The sequence below is a fragment of the Penicillium antarcticum genome, assembly GCF_028974205.1.
Source record: "Penicillium antarcticum strain IBT 31339 chromosome Unknown utg000005l_segment0_segment0, whole genome shotgun sequence".
NCBI lineage: Eukaryota > Fungi > Ascomycota > Eurotiomycetes > Eurotiales > Aspergillaceae > Penicillium > Penicillium antarcticum.
In genome coordinates this window covers 355,301-376,419 of record NW_026695303.1, presented here as the reverse complement: position 1 = coordinate 376,419, position 21,119 = coordinate 355,301, and the positions used below count along the sequence as shown (strand labels likewise).

Genomic DNA, 21,119 nt, shown 5'->3' with positions numbered 1-21,119 from the left:
AATCTCATACAATCGATCATGTTGCACTAAAGGATGGTTAAACCAAAGCATTGTCAACCAAGCAGGGTATGTGGAGGGAGCTGGTCACGTGTGGTGGTTTGAACGCGTCGTTTGACTTCGATACTTCTTGTCTTTTTATTCTGCAGGCAATATTGATATACCAATCATCACATACTTTATTGCTACGTATCTCAAACACAATTCAACAATGTACGCATCGTCTCCTCAATGATGAACATCCAATCTCACTCCAAATTCCATTTCGTCGGAAATCTGTCCATATACCCCAGCGAAAGAGAGCGTACCAATGACGAATATTTTCGGTTCTAAATTGCCAAGTTGGGCCCATGTTTCCAATTCAGGATATCAAAATAGCATCCAACAAGATCCAATCGAAACAACCTACTATCGACTACAGCTCAGATATGCAGAACCATTACGACAAACCTGGGTTGAGAAACTCGAACAACCCAAACAGATCTTGGAGCAACTATCTCTGGCTGCTTATCTTATTGAACTCTGGCGAGGCATGTATGGCGCCATTCCAAAAGCAGAACAAGAAAACCTCCAACCAAAGAGCAATGGGCCATTTCCGGGGTTTGTGAGCCTAGCTTGTGGAAGTGGTATCCTCGTATACGTGCTTCTTATGGAAGGATACAAGGGGTCAGGCTTTGATGCGCGCCGTCGCAAAACCTGGGAGACATATCCCGTCAACGTACAGAATTGCCTGGAGGAGAGGATATACATCCCTCGACCTTTCTTGGATGCCATAGATTCTCAAGATTTCGAAGCGAAAATACATACGGGCGACTTTCCGGCTGATACCTTTATCGTCTCTGATCATACGGACGAATTGACAGTGTGGACTCCACTTATGGCTGCCCTTGCTAGTCCGTCGTCTCCTTTGCCGTTCTTCATTATACCCTGTTGTTCTTGTTCTCTTTCTGGTGCTCGGTACCGTTTTCCTCCGAAGACAGGCGAGACGAGTACGAAGGCTGAAAGGCACGTGGAGCAGAACCCTCAACCGGCTTCTGGTGATTTGCGATCTCTTCGAGCCACCAAGAACGAGCAGAGGACCGACCGTGGATTTGGGAATTCTATGGTTGGGTCTCTCACTGCTAAAACGAGAGATATTGCCGAGGAAGTTGGGTTTGAGGTGGAGGAGACATGTCTCAAGACCCCCGGTGCTATTTCCAGGGCTTTGATCGGAAGAAAGCAGCAGGCAACAAATTTGGCCGAAACGAGTCCCAGCCAGACGTCAGTGCTAGCAGATCAGATTGCCCAAATCATTGAACGTGAATGCATTAGAGATGGAGGAGTTCAGGCTGCTGCCAAAATCTGGATTGAACAGGCAGAGGACCTTCATCGGCAACAAAGAGAGTGACAATTAAGTAGATATCAATTGGTATTTCGTCAGATGTGCTCTAGATCTATTCACACCGAACATGTAACATGAATCATGGAGGGGGGATATAGAGGAAAGAGTGTGTAATGTACAAAATTTAATACAGATGCTTCAACTCCGTTGCTGTAGTTAAAGATTCAATGTCAAATGCCAGAAAATTTGCGAGAGAAGTCAAATGATCGGTATGTCGTTGGATATGGTGGTAGTAAGTTGATCACGCGTGTGAGCCAGGCTTTGCGTTGCCTTCGCCGTGAACAGCAGTTTCCTTCTCGGTTCCCTTGCTGCCCTCTGCGCGAGGCTTGTTGTGAGGAGCCGAAGCTGGTGTTTGTGCAGCAGTAGCGCTAGGGCTATTTGGAACTCCAAATTTGGTGTTCCTAGATGCAGCTTGAGCAGCCGCGTGTTCTCTGAGACGCTTCATACGCTCGGGTCTGCCTTCACCTGGAAGACTGCCCCAGACAGGTTCAATCGAGTCAGCGCGCCAGTTGTTGCGGTTAACGCCGAATGCACTGCGCTTCGGGGATAACGGAGCTAGAGGAGAAGTGCCTCCCACTCCGGCTTCACCCCACATGCGAACGCGCTGGAGCTTACGAAGTCTGGCAAGTCCATAAACGCAGACTATGCCTGTGAGCGCGAAGCAGATGACTGAGACACTGCCGAAGCCGAAGTCAGACTCTTCGATAAAGTTCTTCAGGTTCATTCCGTACAGAGCGGAGAATAATGTTCCTGTTGCGAGGCCGAGTGTTCCAATGCTGAACTTGAGGTCCATGAGCATGAGCGAGTTGCGGTTGGCATCGAGAATAGCCTTGACTCTGTTTTGTGTTAGATTTAACAAGCTTTGGAAAAAAAGATGGTGGACATACACTTCTTCTGTGTTGCGAATATTCGTCACAAGGTTACCACTGGCCTGGACGATTTCATCGCACACCTTGTGGTATGACTCCAGGAGCATTTCAACTTCCTGGTGATCATCCTCCTCTCTTTCTTTGCCCTTGGATCTCTCGGAAAGATACATAGCTGCCAAATCGTCGTCTGCTTCTAGCAGATCGTCGATAGCATCTCGGACCAATCGTGCTTTCTGCTCAAATGTACCCAGCTTCTTAGAGTAGATCAAAAGATGCCGGAGCTTGTCACGGTCGATGTCTTCCTCCAGCGCGCGTAGAACACGCACGACCGGATCTCTCACGCCGTTGAATTCCTCCTCGAGGCCACTTGTAACACTAATGAGCACGGCTTCCAGCGCGCGGAACTCGTATGGTAATGACTGGCTGAGCTGAGAGGCAAGCTGTGATTGCTTTTGGCGTAGCTTTCCTTCTAGATCGTAGATAAACAGCGATTGCATGTATGAGTCTGTCGATCCGTACGCGTCGAACACGAGTACGCGGTCCGCTTTGATGAGGACTCGCAGGTGAAGGAGATTGATCAGAATGGCACTCGGTCGTACCAGAATGTGAGGGAGAGTCGAGGAATCGATCTTGCGCAGGTCTCGTGGAAGAAGTCCGTACTGTATCAAACAATTCACTGGTTAGCAAAGCCCCAGGTCCGGTATCCGAGATGGTATAATAACCTTTGCAATAAGTTCCAGCTTCCGAAATTCTCCGTTAACAAGCGTGACATCTCCGTTGATATCAAACTCCGTGCATCGAATCCGTAGCTCGTTTGAAGCCTTCGCTGAGAGACTACGGCCAATATTGAATAAACCCTCTGTGCCTTCATCGACGAGTCCAGATCCAGCAGGCCTTTGGTTTTGGTATTCTGACGCTTTGTTTCGCTTCAAATCGAACAGCCGTCGGAGAAACGGGCGGCTTTTGGTAGATGCGAGGCGCGAGAACGTCACCTGTGTCGGCATTGACGGGACCAGCATTGGCCTGATTGCGCTAGATCTTCCATTCGACGCGCCATCGTTTCTTGCCGGGCACAGGGTCGTAGGATGTGTCCAGCTCGGAAGTTTGGAGGCTCGTACTGTCGAGAAGGGCTTGTCACGGCCGAGGCGTTTTGGGCGAGCGCATGCTGGTGCAGTCGTGAACCCAGACTGTGTATGTAAGAAGCGCAGTAGCGAGGCCGAAGGAGCAGACAGCTTTGGAGACAGCATGTCTGGATGTCGAGCTAGAGTTGTCGCGATGAGATCAGATGCGCTTTTTTCCCGCGCTCGGGGCAAGGTTGATCCGGGGCAGAATTACATCCAACACATTGCAATGAAGCACTAGATATGAAAGCCTTGAACGGAGTTTTCTAGTTAATTGTTTTGCTCGTTTCAGATCTGCTCTCCTTCTTTATTGTCCATTATCGAGTGCCTCGGGTTTATCATCTAGATCACATAAGGCCTATGTCCCCTTTTGTATAAAACTGTATCACATTATCTTAATATCTTGTCTTATGGATCTTGCTGCAAATTCAGGTCTCAGTGCCATAGATGGGAGTTTTTCTTTGTCTTTTAAGTCCAAGCAACGTATTCCTCGACCATAGTGTAGTGTACGTGTCAGTCTATGTTCAATCCAAGGTCTGATCGCTATTCTGCTGTCATGCTTTCCCGTATAATGGCCCACTCGCGGAACTTCTCGCCCAGAGACAATATAGTTGATCTTTGGATGGTGCCGTTCCTCATGAACAATTGGCTGAGTGTTTGCAAGGATGATTATCAGCTCTGCATGTGAGTGATTTGTTCGCCGAATCATCGCTTGCATAAGTTCATGAAGATGATGCTAGCCATCTAGCATCAGCACTGTTACTGCGTATCTTGCATGCTTGAAATATATCATCAAACATCCCATGAGAGCCAAGCAGAGCTTTTCATGGCCCTCCCGTCTTGAGTGAAACAGTGGTTGCAGGACGCGGTATCCAATGAAGACTGGGATTCATGAGGCTGCCCATTGTCGCTCCATGCCACACAGACGGAATGCACGCAACTCTTGCCAGCGGGAGGATTTTGGGCCACCGTGCCTTCCCACATCGCATGGCTTGTCATGTCAAATCAATTCCCACGGTTCACAGCTGGATCAGGCTAGGCATTTTGCCTGCAGGTTCCTTTGCATTGAATATGACAGAAGTGCGTGGGAAGACACGATCCAAAACAGACACAAAAGGCAAAGTGCGAGAGTATAGGTGCCGCAGGCCCATCGCATTGATAGTCACTCGATCAAGGAAAATTCAGGCTGGACCAAATTTGTTCTTGCATAGAAGACCGGAGACCGGCGTGATTCCACTAACATCTTGCTCAGACGCGAGTAGCCTTTCAGGAACATGCATCGATCTGGCAGGATTACGGCGCGAAACTTGGTGCAGGTTTGATGGATGGATATGAGACCGATGGGATCCCACAAGACGAAAGATAGAAACCAAAAGCTCCATTGGCAAGGCTTCAAATGGTGAGTGTCGGACTCCATTTTAGAGGGAGCTTAGATGTTTGGGTGTGGGGAAGGGTCTTGACAAAAGAAAGATGGGAAGAAAGGCGGATGGTGGAGGCAGACACATGATGGCAGTGCGGCCTAAACCTACGGAGGTGGACAACTTTGAATACAGACAAAAAGCAATTCGAGCACTCAACCTGAGGGTCAAAACCTACTGGACCAGCCTAGTACCACCACTATATCAAGCGGGTTTCTGTAAACTCCATGCATGTGCACTATGTTACCAAACGGTATAGTTAGAAGGCCAGCAGAGACTTTACATATAGTCAACAGGAAGTTCACAAAAAGTTCACGAGAGCTCAACGGAAAACAAAAGAGGCGTAAAAGAGCGAGAGAAAAAGATTGTAGCAGGAAGAGTATGTATAAGAATCAAAAGAGGTCAACAAAGAAGACAGGAAGAACTCTATACTTTGTTTCAACTGTACGAATCATATCATTTGCGAAACTTCTAATATACGTACACATCGCCCTAGCTATATTGATATAAAAAAGTTCAAGGCTGAGTGACCTTTTCGCCCGAATGAGTAGGAAAATATATGCATAGTAGGCCAAGCGTCTTGATAAATTGACTAAAGTTATTGAAGGCGGCTTGCACCGATTTCAGTATACTACGAGAGGTTTATAGGGGATTGAGTGTATATTCAGACTAGTATAAAAGGGTAGGAAATGTGGTGAGGTTATCATGCAGAGAAAACCCTTGCTTTGGTATACGTTGTCACGGCAATAGACAGTCATAGTCTACATCTACGACTACCTACTCAAATACAGAACCAAGCTGTTCGCACTCTACCATTGAAAGCTATATACAAAGTGCATTGCGTTGCCTCCCACTGAAGCGCTCTGAAAGCCAAACTTTTGGGCAGAAAAAACATAATGCTCGATGCTTGCAAAATGCAAAGCCATTGATTGGTATCTTGAAATACTGGAACAAAACCACCGCTCGCCGCTCACCGCTCACCGCTCACCAATCATCGTCGTTGTCTTTCTCGTCATCTGTGAGAAAATTAATTAGCATATGGTTTAATCAAGGGACAGGATCCTACATACCACTTCCGCTGACCCTCTGTTTTCTCTTGTTGAGGGCATCTTGCAATGCACCAGCCAGACCACCTTGAGGAGCACCTCCTCCACTTGGGCTCGCAGCAGACTCATTAGCACCACCGGGTACCAAGGCAGCACTTCGGTCTTTCTTGTCAGAGTCTCGGACTTTGCGTAGTCCACCACCACCAGAGGCTCGGATAGAGGCCAAAAGATCATCGCGTCCACCGGTGCTCTTGGGTAAAGGTGGTGCCGCACCCCCAGCTGGAGGAGGTGGAGGTGGAGCACCGCCAGATCGACCAGGTGGCGGGGGTGGAGGTGGTCCTCCAGGTGCCCCAGAGCCAGATGCAGGAGGAGGCGGAGGAGGCATTGAAGGACCGCCGCGACCTGGAGGTGGAGGCGGCGGAGGGCCACCAGGTGCCGCAGAGCTAGGTAGTGGAGGCGGTGGTGGGGGAAGGCTGGGAGATGATGCAGGTACAGATGGCGGAGGAGGGGGAGGAGGTGAGATTGGGCCTCGGGGTGGGGGTGGTGGAACCGCTGCGGGAGAAGATGGCGCAGCTGGCACAGGTCGAGGAGGCGGTGGTGGAGATACAGGGCCCCTGGCAGGTGGAGGGGGAGGGGGCCCTGTCATAGTAGTTGTAGCCGGAACTTTAGGAGGTAATTGGGGTGGTGCTGCCGGGCTCATCGCACGAGGCGGCGGGGGAGGAGGTCCACCTGGCGCAGGGCTACGGCTTGGTGGTGCTGGTGGTGCGGAGACCTTGCGATCACCAGAGAACGCCGGTGGTACTCCGAACCGAGATTGACTAGGCTGGTTGTCTTCCATTGGGGTTTTCGGGGGGCGCGGCGGCGGTGGAGGGCCGGGGTTAACATTCGATGTTGCGCGCGGACGTCGCGGCGGCGCAGGGCCAGCCGGCTCTGCAAATTTGCCTGCATCTGCAAGTGGGGGAGGAGCGTTGAATCTGCGGACAGGGGGAGATGGTTCACGCGGAGGAGGAGAAACTGGTTCCTCTGCTGCTTCGGGGCGTGTCTTTCGGGACGGGGGGGGTGGTGGGGGGCCGCGTCGACTAGACGAGCTAGATCCTGTGCCCTGGGGACTGATTGTGCTCATCTTTGGAGCAGGAGGCGGAGGCGGGGCGGCTTTTGGCTTGCTCTGTTCCTCGGGCTCCGGTTGAGCTGCCGCTTGCTTCTGGTCAATGTACATCTTGATGAAATCGGAGTTCTCGGCGATTTGGTCTTCGGTGATTCCCATCTCCTTGAGTTCGTCCAACAGCTTAGCATCAAACAACATTTCTGGCTTAGCTGCCGGTGCGCTTGGTGGCGCGCTTGGTGGCGCGGTTGGAGCCAGTGTTGGGGGAGGGGCAACCTGTATGGATGGCGCGGGTGCTGGCGGCGCACTTGGAGCTGCGCTCGAACGATGCAACAAGCTACCGAATAAAGACCGTCCAACCTTTCCATTCGCAACGGGAGCTGGTCCCTGTCCCCGGGTTGAGGCGAACGGGGTCTTGAGTGTCTCTTTGCTCGCATGCTTCTCGCGCTCGTGCATCTTCTTGATAAAGGTCTTGGCCTCCTTTTCGTCAACGAAGGATAATCCGGCGGCGCAGTCTTCGAGCTCGAATGTATGGAAAAAGGTTCGGTCCTGGTTGTAAGCGAAGTTGTCGTAAAGCTCCTGATCCCATATCACGCCTCTTGCAGCAGGCTTCACCATCTTATTGTCAGCACTCTGCTCTTATCTCTCCAGGGCCAAGTGCACCACTCACCGAAACATCGACCATTTTAAGCCAAAAGGTTCTTCCTACCAGGTCATTACAGAGGACCACAGCCCCCTGAATGCCGGTAAATGTCCATCGCTGTCCATCCGGGTAGGCAACGTAGAGTCGTGCGACAGCTACGGCGAGAATCTTGTTGGCGGGTTTGGGGACGTTCCGTTTAACAGTCTCCTTGTCCGCATCGCTGAGAATAGAGGGCATGGTGAATTCGGGTGGGCCCACAGTAGACGAAGATAGGAAGGGTGTAGTTCGAAGGGTTGCTAAGTGAGTAAATTACACATTGCAGCCGGGCGGGTATCTTGACGAAGTGCCCAACACACCGACTAGTAGGATAGCGGCGGGAGGTGCAGATTAGAGGAGATTGAGGTATTCCGATCGAGGAGAGAGAGGTAGGTGAAGAGGTGCCGACCGGCGGTTGCCTTGAGAGTTGGGGAGTTGGAGATGGAGAGGTGAGAAGACGTAGGCGGGGGACCCAGTACACCGGAGTGACCTGGGCCTTCCGCCGCAACGCCATAGTGGCACGTGGTACTTTGGATGTACTATTTAAGATGTGCCCCAGGGCGTCTTCGACTTGTCTGGTGCTCTACGGTATAAATGTACTCTATTTCAGATCTATTGAAATATTATGTAGTAAGAAAAGTGTTCTCAACATGTACAATGACGAATTACGGGATGCGGCTTAGCTTGAAGTGCGAGTTGTATATAAAAGAAAAGATGGGAATTTTCCTTATTGGCGAAGTCACAAGAGGCCTGAGCTGAATGACGTTACTTTGGTATGGAGTAGTGTGCTCATACTAAAAGTGGCCTCTTGTCTTACTATGAGTGACCAACACCTTCAATAGGGCTGATTGCAACTAAAATGGGCGACTTGTACGGCACGTCTGTGTACATTACAAATGCGCTTCTCAGCTTTTGCTTGTCCGACACATATCCATTTTGATCCATTACTGTGCAAGTTCACAGCCTAAGCCCGCATCTTCTCGAATATCGCGACAGTCTGTTCCAATGCCCGCGACCTGGCTTCAATATCCGGTTTCCGGCTCTCGGCTGATCGCATGGCCTCAGTGACATCCTTGTCTTGCACTTTACTCAGCTCAGCCTTGAGCAACTCAATGTCATCTTGGTCCTTTCTTGCTTAGTTCGACTTGGCTTTCGCCTTTTCGGCCTCCTTTACGGCATCTTGTATCCACCATCTTCACCTTCGATGCCGATGAGATTTGTAGGGATTTGATGCCCCCCCCCCCCAATGCTGTCTTGAGAACACCAGTCCTGGAGGTTTCGCATCCATTGCAGATATTGTCGTTTCTGAAGTTCTGGTCGGATAACGAGTTCACCACTTTCGACCACTCCTATAGCAGGCTTAGTCAACGGCTCCATCTTCATTTACCATTGGGGCTTCAGTAAGGGCTCAATGACATCTCCCGATCGGCTGCATATCGGAACCTGCATTTTGTTCGGTTCTTGTTTAGTGAAGAGACTCAGTTTCTTGAGCGCCTCGATAACGCCATATCTCGCATCGAACCTCTTCTCTCCAGCATAGTGACCAGCGTTTCTGTTGAGAGTGCCGTCTTCATTCAGTATTTTTATGAATGGTAGATTGTCATAAAAATACTGAATGGTAGATTGTGTTTCTTGCCTAGTTTAAAATCATTGCGAGCATGAGCAGGCGTCAACTTCACTGCGCCAGTGCTGAAGTCTCTCTCTTGACATTTCCATCAGCAATGATTCTCAGCTTCCTCTCAGGAATGATCGGGTGCTGCGCAGTTTTGCCAACAAATTTCTTATATCTCTCATCCTGAGAGTGGATAGCAATGCGAGTATCACCTAAATCGTCTCCGGTCTCGTTGTTACCACTTCGATTATCTGGTCAGAGCCCTCGATTGGGTATTTGAAATAGGTGAGTGTTCCAAATTCAATTTTCTTGTCATAACCAGGCACGTCAAGCTTTGTGGTCCTTTCAAACTCATTCTGGTCTACCTCAAGCGTAGACAATGCAGTAGATAGGCGACATGACCAATCCACAAGCCTGTTAGCTCGATAGATGAGGCGTCTTCGTGTAGCCGTACGAAAGTCTCAGTAACCGCTTTTGGCAGCTGTGGATTCATTGTGAAGGCCTCCCGCGACCAGTCTCCAGAGACATCCAATATGTAATTTTCCAGTCACCTAAGACCAGCGTTGGCTGATGATTTTCTGAAATGCACGATTTTGTACATTGGGTGACGGGATGGCAATAATGTATCTGCCTTTCGGCTTGGGGCTCCCGTTATGTTCTGTTCGCGGTTTAAACAGACCTTGGTCCTCCCAGAAGCTGCACCAGGCAGATTCGACACTCGGGATATATGCCTTGTGAAATTCGTCGTCCAATGGTTTCAATTTCTTCGTCTGTCCAGTGGTGTCTCCTCTTCCCAATCTTTGGAATCCACAATGGCAACAGCCTGCTTCTTGGGCTTCTCCTCCTTGGGTACACCAGCGATCGGTTGTTGTGCTAGTTGTGCTTGTCGCTTCTTCTTTTTGGCAAACTTCTCAAGCTTGAGCCGTTGTTTCTCACTCAAGGGCGTTTGAAAAGTCTATGGAGAAGCCATGGCAGACGCAAACCCACAATATACGACACTAATACTTGAGGTGAAGAACAAAGAACAGTACAAAGAAGCGGTAGTAAGGGGGGTGACTCACAGTATCAATCGCTGTCTGGGAATCTGTTACACCGGGGTTCAATGTTCCTCCGACCCCGTGCTAGTACTCAGATCATATTAGAATAATATGTCGAGAAGTCATTAGTTGACTTCGTTAACTTCAGCCTAAACAACCTCGCATGCCCTACTGGGCTACTACGGGGGCGGGCCGAGGTCGTGGGTCGACGTATTTATATGAACCCCCTACCGTATACATCTTGTGTACTCCGTCACTTTACTGCGCATGGGGTGTAGTAGCACATTATACTTGTCCTAGAACATACGGGAAAACATTTCAAGGCCATGGGCTTAGCGTGGCTCGAAATCATATCTAGTCGTGGAGACTCATCCTCTGTCGTCGAATTGGTATACAGGTCAACCGCCCTTGAACATGACCATCCCTGCCAGATTTATGCTCTGCACCATTGCCAGCATTGCCAACCCCGAAATTACAGCCTCATCCTTCACCAGCTGGTCAAGACCACTGTCTAACTCAAACGTCCCCACGCGCTCATTTGAGAAAGACTGGTTGCAAAATCGCACAAGTACCTTGCGATCCGAGTCGTTGGTGGCATCAACAACCAGCTGAAAATCCCCCACTGTGTTATTCGTGTTATCAGCCTCCCAGCAGAGCACCGCCGGAGCCATCATCCTAGCCGCCGCGGCAGAGAGAGCCGGAGAAGTAAACAAGTAACTCGTAGAGAGGATAGACTTTCTCTTCAGCTCGATATCACGGTGGTCGCGGATGCGCAGCTTTACATTTAAACTAGTTAACGCGAACTGAGCCGTAGAGACGCGGGATGCGAAGTAGGTCTCTTCATCAGCGGGGAAACTGGGCTGTTCCTGGCTTGGCTCTGGGCCCAGGCGAATCATCTCCATTTGCGGAGTCTGGCGGCTCACTTTAACGTGGTAGAGGGGTGTACCTGTGTCGGCGTCTATCAGGGAGAGACGCTTGTTGGGTGTGTAGTTGATGTTGATAGTTTGAGGTGCCATGTTGGATTCAATGCAAGATGAAGCTAGTTAGATGGATGAGCAACTCTGTTTCTCGCAAGAGGCCGTTGGCAAAATATAAATAATTACTGTCAATTCGGCCCCCAACTTCCAAGCAAAGGACTATACTGCTCTCAGTTAGTGAAATGTAACCCACCCCTGCTCTGTCTGGCTATCGCTGATAATGAGCATATATAACCTGATCAGAAGCGTTATTAATTTGTAAGGCATATCATTCCACTCAGGCATTAGGAAAACTTGTATAGCCATGGTCGTGCTATATGGGGTAATCAAATCACCAATCACCAACCACAGTGGCACTGCCATAACATTGTAATGTGTTGCCCACCGACGTCATCCCGTCTGAGATCTAAAAAACTGACACTTCAACTCCTGTTTCTCCTCTTTTCATGTACTGCTTCGTCTCAGTCCTCTCTGTCCAAAATCTGACCGCCCATCTATTCCATCATGCCTGTTATTCCTGAGTCGTCGGACTTTCCATCTGTGCTCAAAAAGGGAGAGAATGAGTCTCAGAATAAACCAAACGAAGAGTCTCAGAAGGCATCTGCCAAAGACTTCTTGTCCAAGGGTCCTCATATTCCAGACAGTAGGTAGCCCATCAAGCTCATATCTACCGTTATTAACATGATGTAGACATGCCCCCCAAAGCTTCTAAGGAAGAGCTCGAGGCACGCATGAAAGAACTGAACAAGTGATCATCCCTCATATCTCAGTTCTGCTATGATTTACGCATCTCAATCGCTATTCTTGTTATTTTATCTTATTTTTTGGTCTCCAGTGCGGTAGATTGTCCAGACTGATGTACACAGGCAATCCGATCTGGCTATTTTCCGAGATTCCTCGGGCATTTGTATCCAGCCGTAGTAACTTAGTATCTCTTATCATGAACTCTCTAGTACGGTGCTCTGATAAAATCTCACCATCAGGAAATAACGAAGCCACTTAGTACTGTAGCTCTACATTTCATGGCTTATAAACAGACTTCCCGCTTTAAAAATAGACTATAAGTAACATGAGATGGCTATCCGATCCACACTCATCCTACAGCACGGATCACTGTAGATTTCCTATTTAGTAGCAGTTCAAACGTGCCAAATGTTCCTAAGGCGAGACATCACATTACGTCATAAATATATAATGACACGTGACCGCGCGACATCTTCGCTGACAAGACAGTTCGCTCTCTCAACGCGTCAGGAAGTGCTCCCCATGCCTCCAGAACGGACTAATGTGCCGGTGAAGCTCTCCCTTCCACTAGTAAGTGACCATGCATCCTATAAGAGATGATGCAAAGCATCTAAATAACTCCCTTGAAGCAATACCAACAGGAGCTCTTCACCGAACTACGCGCCGAAGATGAGCTAGTCGTGCTTGCACGCGGCCTTGGGCTGCTACATCTGATCACCAATCTTCTTCACTTCTACGATGCGGCCGGAAACAATCTGGTTTTGGTGGTTGGGGCGGATGAACGCGAGAATGAGTGGATCGGAGAGGGTAGGATGAATAGACACGAGTCAAGCAACAGAATTGAAGACTGATGGCTGGACATAGCACTGGCGGAGCTCTATGCTACTAGCAAGTCGCCTCTTGCTAGAGGACTGAAGGTCATCAATACGGAGAAGGCGACAGTGCCGATGAGGTGGGTATTTTGGAATAATTGTATGGCTACGGTTTCTGACAAGCCTCCAGGGAGAGAATATACGGCGAAGGTGGTATTCTGAGTGTAACATCCAGAATATTAGTTGTGGATTTGCTGTCAAGTATGCAGGCCTGCTGTCCGTTGTCTTACACTTGCTGATATCGATAGAGCTGCTTGATCCTGAAAAGGTCACCGGAATGATTATCTTACATGCAGATAAGTGAGTAACCCATTGGTTAGTAGCTGTATAGAAACTGACCCATATATAGGGTCGTGGCAACGTCGCTCGAGGCGTTCATTGTCCGTGTCTATCGGCAATCGAACAAGCGTGGCTTCTTGAAAGCGTTCTCAGATTCCCCAGAGCCATTCACGACAGGCTTTGCACCCCTAGCCAAGATGTTGCAAAATCTCTTCCTTCGCAAGACATCGCTATGGCCTCGTTTCCACGTGTCCGTAGCGGAATCATTGGAGGGAAATCGAAAGGCAGAAGTCATCGAGTTGGAAGTTCCGATGAGCGACAAAATGAGAGAGATCCAGAATGCTGTCCTCGAATGTGTGGAGATCAGTATCACTGAACTCCGAAAAAGCAACACAGGTCTCGACATGGAAGAGTGGACTTTGGACAGTGCCTTGCATAGGAATTTCGATATTATCATCCGGCGTCAACTGGACCCAATCTGGCATCGTGTCAGCTTTAGGACAAGACAAATTGTCAGCGATCTTACGGATCTTCGAGCAGTTCTTCAGTAAGTTTTGGCAGCTGGTTGTTCACTAACATCGCTAACCCACTTGCAGTGCTTTGCTTACTTACGATGCTGTATCTTTCGTCAAATACCTTGATACCATCGTTGCTGCACATTCTCCACCTCCCGGTTCTAACAAACACAATTACTCTCCGTGGCTCTTTCTTGATGCCGCCCATGTTCTTTTCCAAACAGCCAAATCACGAGTTTATGAAGGAAAGCTTAACAATGTACTCACTCGCCCCAACTCATTCTCAGCAAACTTCTCTTCTGAATTAAACCCAGCGCTAGAGGAGCTTCCAAAGTGGAATGTTCTAGCGGATGTTCTTGGGGAAATTGAGCACGATTCCTACCTCCATCCTCAGAGTATGGATCAATCAAATAGCACTATATTGATCATGTGCAATGATCAACGAATCTGTCGACAACTTCGTGAGTACATTGGCACAATGCATGCCAAGATTGCTCATTCCGATTCCAAAGAAGATGATGATCCAGATGACGAAAAGCCCTCCGCGGAGGTCATGATGCGTCGCCGACTACGGGACTATCTTAACTGGAAGCGATCTTTGTCAAATGTGAATAGAAATCTGTCAGGATCAGGAGAGAGCGATCGATTAGGAAAGTCTTCTGAGTCACCGGCTCAGGGCGCGCCTCAGGGGCGACCTCCTCCGAACAAACGTCGTCGAATACGTGGCGGCGGTGCGGTTACTTCTGCTTCAGGGCGTGTCCCAAATAGCAGTGTTCAGACCGAAGTCGAGTTGCCTGGTCAGGTTGTCAGCTTGCTCAGCGAGATTCGGCCCACCGAGGTCGAGGAAACACAGAAAGAGGAAATTATCGTCGATGAGTTGGAAGATATGGAAACTTTCTACGAATTATATGATATGAATGATCTGGTCATGATTCACCCTTACGACGGTGACATGGATGAACACATACTCGAAGAAGCGCGTCCGCGATACATCATAATGTATGAACCGGATGCAGCCTTCATTCGAAGAGTGGAAGTCTATCGCAGCTCTCACTCCGGGCGAAATGTGAAGGTATACTTCATGTATTATGGTGGCTCAGTCGAGGAGCAACGGTATTTGAGTGCCGTCCGGCGTGAGAAGGATTCGTTTACCAAATTGATCAAGGAGAAGGGGGTAAGGTACAAATTCCATCATTTGGAATATCTAGCTAACCTCTCTCTCAGAGCATGGCAGTCACTTTGACGCACGATAAAAAGGCGGAAGACCCCCAAGAGCAATTCCTCAGAACAGTGAACACTCGTATTGCTGGAGGAGGACGACTAGCTGCTACCGCTTCTCCTCCAAGGGTGGTAGTTGATGTACGAGAATTCCGAAGTGCGCTCCCATCGCTGTTGCATGGCAACAACATGATAGTGATCCCTTGTCAGCTCACTGTGGGTGATTACATTCTCACCCCGGACATTTGCGTCGAGCGAAAGTCGATCCGTGATCTGATCACCTCTCTCAAAAACGGCCGTCTCTATAACCAGGCCGAGACTATGCTTCAACATTACAAGAACCCATTACTTCTGATCGAGTTCGACCAGAACAAATCGTTCACGTTTGATGCCTTTGCCTCCATTCCGACAGGTACCACTTTCCTGACGGACTACGGCTTCTCCTCCTCCGGCACTGCGACCACCACAAGTAGTAGTTCGCTTGCCAACCCTTCCAATCCCAAATCCGCGCAGCATCTACTCGTTCTTCTTACCCTTGCCTTCCCGCGACTGAAGATCATCTGGTCTTCTTCACCCTACCAGACAGCCGAGATCTTTGCAGAGCTCAAAAAGAATGCCCACGAGCCAGATCCCCTCCGTGCAGTTCAGCTAGGTCTTGATTTTGACGTCTCTTCTGGCTCTGGTGATGTCATGGCAGCTGCTGGTATTGAGCACCGTACCTACAACCTCATACCACAGGATCTGCTTCGAGCTGTGCCGGGTGTCACACCCCAGGCCCTCGAGCGATTGATCATCGAAACGGACAACATTAGCGACATCGCTAATATGGGCGAGGAGCAACTAGATCCGTTGGTTGGCAAAGAAGCCGCTCGAAAGATCGTCGCCTTCTTTCGCAAGAGTGTCTTTGATTAATGAAGTTTCAACCCATTTACGCGTAAGCTCAAACAAGTCAATGCAATCAATGTTGAACATGAGGCTATGTCAACCAATGTAATGTGTAACAGATACAATCAGCCTTTCACTAACTGTTATATCTCTTCAGAACAAGCGTAGAACCGAGACATCCGAGTTCTAGATGTTTGTAGAATTGCAAAGTGGCCTACCCCATAATATTCTCGTCTTGGCGCAGATCTTCTAAATCAGGAAACGCAAGGGCTCCCCTGAAGTGGAGAGTGACTTCACCCCTTGGCTAAGATGACATTTGACATCTTCAACTACCCATCATGCATCTGAAGGCTTTTTCCACGGTTGCGTTGGCTGTTGTCGGTGCTGCTAAGAACGTTCGAGATGTTGAGCCATGCGCGCAGGTCAGCCAGTTGGTAACCAATGCCAACCAATACAAAAGTGAGTTCGTTTTACCTGATCTGCGTCTGGAATGTAACTGACAGTCGCAGCCAACGCCCGTGTGCCTCATGATCTAGCTCATCAGTGTTTACTGTCTATGCCCTTTGACTCGAATCGCGCCCTTAATTTCTTGAATCAGGTCCGCAAGATCCTCGAGTTTCAGTCGACCATTGATATTTTAAAAAGTAAGTATATACAGCATGAACAAGACTTTTTTCTCTCTGACGTATAAAGATCCCCCGTCCGGGTATACCATGCCCTCTACGGATATCTTAGGCGGAATTGACACAATTCTGGCCAAGGCAAAGAGCAATGGCTTTTCTAGCCAATTCGACATGGACTTCGAGGTTAATAACCTCATAAAGTCTGCTCATGATGGACATCTAGCATTCCAGCTATGCTCACAATCCATCTTTACCTATGGAATAGATCTACCCCTGGTATCGATTTCAACAGATGGTCTTGCTCTCCCGCAAGTGTACACCTTAAGTATGTCCAGCTCTTGCCGATACCAATGCGTCTGCTAACCAATAACTAAGATGATGCCAAGCTGCAAAAGAGCAATTCCAAGGCTGTGTCACCTCTGGAATCTATCAATGGCACTGATGTAGCCAAGTTCCTAGAATCATATGCCAGCGGTCAGAGTCTCCAAGATCGCGATGCACAGTATGTACCCTTCTCTATGTCACTAATCAATCAACACTAACAGCCAAAGATACAATCGTGTGTTCCCCGGACTGGCCCGCAGCGTCACCAACACTCCCACCGACGCCAACGGAATCTGGGCCTCCATCGGCGACTGGACTGACGGTGCGGAACTGTCCCTAAAGTTCGCCAATGGCACTGAACAAACAGTACAAAAGATGGCCACACCAAGCGAGCGGTTCTTCGCCTATGATAATGGAACCCATCTCTGGAACACCGAGTGCGTGCCTCGCGATCTGTCCACGCCTTTGAGTTCCTCCTCTGTTGCAGAGAAAGCATCAGAAGTCCCAGGACTCCCCAGTACAGACTGGCGCACCTCGGCCAATTCCATTGCAGGATATTTCTCCAACCTCACAGATCTGCAGGACACAGCAGTCATCTTCCTACCCACATTCTCATCGAGTGCATCAGAAGTTGCAAAAGTTGCCACCGATTTCCTGCAAAATGCCACAGCTGCCGGAAAGAAAAATGTGCTGATTGACGTCTCCGCCAATCCAGGCGGATACATGTCCATCGGCATCGACTTCTCTCGTATCTTTTTCCCCGAAGCTACTCCCTACACGGCCACGCGCTTCCGGGCACATGATACCGCGAAGTATCTCACCAAGACGTACTCGAGGGACACATCTACTGATTCGAGTAACGTCTTTGCCTATAGGCAGATGGTCCAGCCGGATCAGGAGACGGATTTCAGTTCTTGGGAGGATCTTTATGGGCCGCATGATATTCTTGGGAGTTCGGCTTCTAGTCTGCTTGCTAACTTTAATTACACTTCTACCTCTTCGAATGTCTTTCCTATCAATGGGTATGGGTCTGTTCCGTTGAAGCCTAGCAAGTCTCTGTTCCCAGCGGAGAATATTGCTATCGTGGGTGATCTGTTGTTCTACATACCATTGAGTTACTAACGCATGATTCTAGATCACTGATGGCGACTGCGTCTCAACCTGTGCGTTCTTCGTTAAATTAATGAAGCGTCAAGGTGTGCGAACAATCACATTTGGCGGCCGTCCCCAAAAGGCACCTATGCAAGGCGTCGGTGGCGTGAAGGGCGGCCAATCTCTCGGGGTCAACTATATCAATGGCTACATCCAGCAAGCGAACAAGTTGATCCGTGACTCGATGAATAGTTCAGTGCCGCTATTGACTTCGTCCGAGTGGAAGGCTTTCAATGCGTCTAGTCCCAGTACTAAGGTTACGCTTTCCTGGAGTGGGAATTTGAATTTGCGGAATGAGTATGACCCCGAGGATGGGGAGACGCCGTTGCAATTTGTTTATGAGGCTGCTGAGTGTCGGCTCTTTTATACTTTGGAGAATTATTTGGAGAGGGAGTCTGTTTGGCAGGCTGCTGCTAAGGCTATGTTTGGGGATGGAGGTTGTGTCGATGGTTCGACTAAAGGTAAGGGCAGTTTGGATGCTTGATTTGGTTTGAATATAGGTCTCTTCAGATATTTAGCGATAGACATACAGTTCAAAATGTACATCTCAGGCCATTTGCCTGTATCAAATGAACACTACACGGCGGTCTAGCTTATATGTCTACGGAACAGTCTTGACTGTGTTCTATCGCCAAGGAATCAAGTATGTAGGTATGTGGGTGATATTTTCAATTCTCGTGGCCCGTTTCATGAATCTATCATAAAAGAACGAAGAAAAGCAAGTCGAGGTGAACAGAGAAAATGCACAGCATGCAACGCAATGCAAAGAAACAAGCACACAGTTTCATCATGTGTCTTGCAACTATTTTGGGTCTCTGTATCTGATCCTAGGTATTTGCAAAAGAGACATGGAATTAAGGATCCACCAAAAAAACCATAATCATCAAAGGGCAAAACCCGAGATTCCTCTGTTCGATGGCTTCAAGCCCTGGAAAATTGTCACAGTAGCGCCAGTGTGGGGTTCCCTTGCCTCATTCAGAGCCGAGGTGGAGGGCAGCGTCGAGGTTTGAGAAGGTTGTGATGCTCTTGATATCCGTTCGAGCGAATGTACAGAGATAATCGTAAACCGAAGGGTCTCGCGTGGCAAGTAGTCAGAGATGATCGGGTTAAGGTAGCCACGACGTTAGACCAACAGCGGCGAGTAAGAGGGGAGGGCGTTGGCGAACATGGAGAACACCGAGAGACGTTTCCGGGGCATTCTTCCAGGGCAGAGCATCGAACTCTGGGGATTGCAAGGTGTGACCTCTAGAGGTCGTCGACATCGATCTCCTGGTCGTCCTCGCTTTCGCGGTCCTCGTCGAACTCGACGTTGTCCTCGATACCCTCAGCGCCGTAGGTATCAGTCTCGTTGATCTTGGCGTGCTCAGGAAGCTCGCCGTAGGCCTTGAGCGAACGGGCCTCATCGGCGGTATACTTCATGATAACATCACCCTTTTCGTCCTGGTAGTCACGGAGGGAGAGGAGGATAATGTCACCCTGGTTGATCCAGACCTTCTTGCGGAGCTTGCCACGGATATGGGCAAGACGGCTCTCGCCGTCGAAGCAGACGGCCTGAAGACGACCGTTGCCAAGCATCTTCACAACCTGGGCATACTCCTGACCTTCTTCCTTGAAAACGAGCTCGCGCTTCTCGTTGTCGTTCTCGTTCTTGCCGCGACGACGGTTCTTACCACCCTGTAGTCAGTTGTTAGTATGTTTTTCATATTGTTTCAACCCTTAAATCCACCATAAGATTCCATCGCCATCTCAGGGGTCATCCCAAAGTGGTAGGCGAAAGTGGCGGGGGAGGAAATCATCAAAGAAAGAGGGGCTGAATTTTGTGATCTTACTTTTCCCTTGTTCTTGGGCATGGTGGTTATGGGCGACCTTCACCTGGGTCGTATCTCACTTGGTGTATTTTTTCCTGCAGATCAATCAAGATCTAAAGAGGCCTGATCGAGGATGACCAGCGAAGCGAGTATGGAAGAAAGAAAGAAGAGTGGGGGGTTGTGCCCGGGTCAAATCTTGCGGGTTATGTAATCAGGCACCTTGCGTCAGTGTGGAAATTGCGGCCTGAGAGTTGAGGTGTTGGTCTGACCGCCCGGGCAAAAAAAAGATGGCGAGTTGAATGTCTTCAATTCGTGCGATCTTGGGATTTTGAGTGATTTGGAGGCATTGTGATACTGTGGGATTGCAGGCTGATATTTATTTCCATCACGTCTGGCTGGTTGCCTGAGCTCCGGTCATCCCGAGACTTGCGATCCTACCTCTATTAGGCCGCTACCTCAGGCGCTCACAGGTATTCTTTGAATCTAGATGATATGTCTATTGATTGAATTACACATCTCGATAACTACGAGGGCCTAGCTTTCTATCGCTCTATTATGCTCGGTATTGATCTACCATACCAATGAGCTACGAGTCTCCAAACCTCTTTTCAAACTTCGTGAAACCAAAGAACTTCGAAGTTATCGACTCTCCTCCCTCAAAATGTCTTTATTCAAGGCTGTGACGCCTACAAACAGCATTACAATGCGATGGGCTCCCAAAAACATCATACCTCCCGTCGCAAGTCGCTACCTAAACGCTCCCTCCCATCCAATCCGACCCAAGATCGTCCATCTCTGCGGGCACCGAGATCGCAATACATTATGGTGGCGGGTCTCTGTGGCACAAATCCAGCAACACAAGCGTGTGGTTCGTTCCTGGTGTGCACGTCGAGTGCGTGTTGCTATTGAGCAGGCTCTCAAGCAGCATGGGTTGGACACATTCGGGAAATCGCTCAACTCGGAGTCTGCTCCAGGCAGGACTAGTGTGACGGGGACTCTGGATGTACTCATTCAGCCGCCTTGCATGGCTCAGAAAATGGATTCGCTTCAGGAAGATGCCAACAATTTAGTATCTTCGTTTCTGGAACATGAAGCAGCGCACAGGGTCAATGAGCAACAGCCCAAGTCCAAGTCCAAGTCCAAGGCTAAAACACGGAAATAGAAGGCCAAACTACAGGGTTGAGGTTATCTGTATACTACTTTTTTATCTTCTTGTATCATACTACTGTACATTATCTGGGAAGCATCAGTCATGGCGTTTGGAATTGTTTATGGAATTGGCTATCTGACAAAGACAGTCAGACTATCTTTACTCACTATGTCTATCAAGCAAGAATACCCATTTGAATTGCATACAACATGGTTGGCTTGAACCAAAGTAAATATAGATCGCATCTTAGCTCCCGACACTCGCTAAATGCCGATCTGGCGGAATCAACAACCCCAACTCTCTCCACGGA

At 49.0% G+C, this 21,119-nt stretch overlaps 10 protein-coding genes across 10 annotated transcripts; 5 read left to right on the top strand and 5 right to left on the bottom strand.

Annotated features, from left to right (window-relative positions):
• Positions 1 to 307: 307 nt before the first annotated feature.
• Positions 308 to 1,384, top strand: trm44 (tRNA (uracil) methyltransferase; the record flags this gene model as incomplete). Its single annotated transcript, XM_058462859.1, has 1 exon — positions 308 to 1,384. One exon carries the CDS (start codon positions 308 to 310, stop codon positions 1,382 to 1,384), a length of 1,077 nt encoding a protein of 358 aa, XP_058319337.1.
• A 235-nt stretch (positions 1,385 to 1,619) lies between these two features.
• On the bottom strand, positions 1,620 to 3,494 carry N7508_004792 (CorA family magnesium transporter; the record flags this gene model as incomplete). Its single annotated transcript, XM_058462858.1, has 3 exons — positions 1,620 to 2,214; positions 2,266 to 2,906; positions 2,970 to 3,494. The coding sequence occupies 3 exons, from the start codon at positions 3,492 to 3,494 to the stop codon at positions 1,620 to 1,622; spliced, it is 1,761 nt and encodes a 586-aa protein (XP_058319336.1).
• Positions 3,495 to 5,770: 2,276 nt separating this feature from the next.
• N7508_004791 (uncharacterized protein) lies at positions 5,771 to 7,814 on the bottom strand (the record flags this gene model as incomplete). Its single annotated transcript, XM_058462857.1, has 3 exons — positions 5,771 to 5,802; positions 5,857 to 7,543; positions 7,605 to 7,814. 3 exons carry the CDS (start codon positions 7,812 to 7,814, stop codon positions 5,771 to 5,773), a joined length of 1,929 nt encoding a protein of 642 aa, XP_058319335.1.
• A 969-nt stretch (positions 7,815 to 8,783) lies between these two features.
• Positions 8,784 to 8,990, bottom strand: N7508_004790 (valine--tRNA ligase; the record flags this gene model as incomplete). Its single annotated transcript, XM_058462856.1, has 1 exon — positions 8,784 to 8,990. The coding sequence occupies one exon, from the start codon at positions 8,988 to 8,990 to the stop codon at positions 8,784 to 8,786; it is 207 nt and encodes a 68-aa protein (XP_058319334.1).
• A 992-nt stretch (positions 8,991 to 9,982) lies between these two features.
• N7508_004789 (uncharacterized protein) lies at positions 9,983 to 11,278 on the bottom strand (the record flags this gene model as incomplete). The annotated part of the gene is made up of 3 exons (XM_058462855.1): positions 9,983 to 10,180; positions 10,287 to 10,346; positions 10,739 to 11,278. The coding sequence occupies 3 exons, from the start codon at positions 11,276 to 11,278 to the stop codon at positions 9,983 to 9,985; spliced, it is 798 nt and encodes a 265-aa protein (XP_058319333.1).
• A 465-nt stretch (positions 11,279 to 11,743) lies between these two features.
• N7508_004788 (uncharacterized protein) lies at positions 11,744 to 11,991 on the top strand (the record flags this gene model as incomplete). The annotated part of the gene is made up of 2 exons (XM_058462854.1): positions 11,744 to 11,882; positions 11,930 to 11,991. 2 exons carry the CDS (start codon positions 11,744 to 11,746, stop codon positions 11,989 to 11,991), a joined length of 201 nt encoding a protein of 66 aa, XP_058319332.1.
• Positions 11,992 to 12,433: 442 nt separating this feature from the next.
• N7508_004787 (ssDNA endodeoxyribonuclease RAD1) lies at positions 12,434 to 15,779 on the top strand (the record flags this gene model as incomplete). Its single annotated transcript, XM_058462853.1, has 8 exons — positions 12,434 to 12,553; positions 12,613 to 12,790; positions 12,848 to 12,935; positions 12,986 to 13,056; positions 13,104 to 13,155; positions 13,205 to 13,681; positions 13,731 to 14,823; positions 14,874 to 15,779. The coding sequence occupies 8 exons, from the start codon at positions 12,434 to 12,436 to the stop codon at positions 15,777 to 15,779; spliced, it is 2,985 nt and encodes a 994-aa protein (XP_058319331.1).
• A 311-nt stretch (positions 15,780 to 16,090) lies between these two features.
• Positions 16,091 to 18,335, top strand: N7508_004786 (uncharacterized protein; the record flags this gene model as incomplete). Its single annotated transcript, XM_058462852.1, has 6 exons — positions 16,091 to 16,211; positions 16,256 to 16,396; positions 16,446 to 16,700; positions 16,751 to 16,877; positions 16,921 to 17,782; positions 17,835 to 18,335. 6 exons carry the CDS (start codon positions 16,091 to 16,093, stop codon positions 18,333 to 18,335), a joined length of 2,007 nt encoding a protein of 668 aa, XP_058319330.1.
• A 761-nt stretch (positions 18,336 to 19,096) lies between these two features.
• On the bottom strand, positions 19,097 to 19,798 carry N7508_004785 (translation initiation complex factor eIF1A; the record flags this gene model as incomplete). Its single annotated transcript, XM_058462851.1, has 2 exons — positions 19,681 to 19,798; positions 19,097 to 19,525 (listed from the first exon to the last, which is right to left on the bottom strand). The coding sequence occupies exons 1-2, from the start codon at positions 19,699 to 19,701 to the stop codon at positions 19,097 to 19,099; spliced, it is 450 nt and encodes a 149-aa protein (XP_058319329.1). The 5' UTR covers positions 19,702 to 19,798.
• A 522-nt stretch (positions 19,799 to 20,320) lies between these two features.
• On the top strand, positions 20,321 to 20,821 carry N7508_004784 (uncharacterized protein; the record flags this gene model as incomplete). Its single annotated transcript, XM_058462850.1, has 1 exon — positions 20,321 to 20,821. One exon carries the CDS (start codon positions 20,321 to 20,323, stop codon positions 20,819 to 20,821), a length of 501 nt encoding a protein of 166 aa, XP_058319328.1.
• Between the last annotated feature and the right edge of the window lie 298 nt (positions 20,822 to 21,119).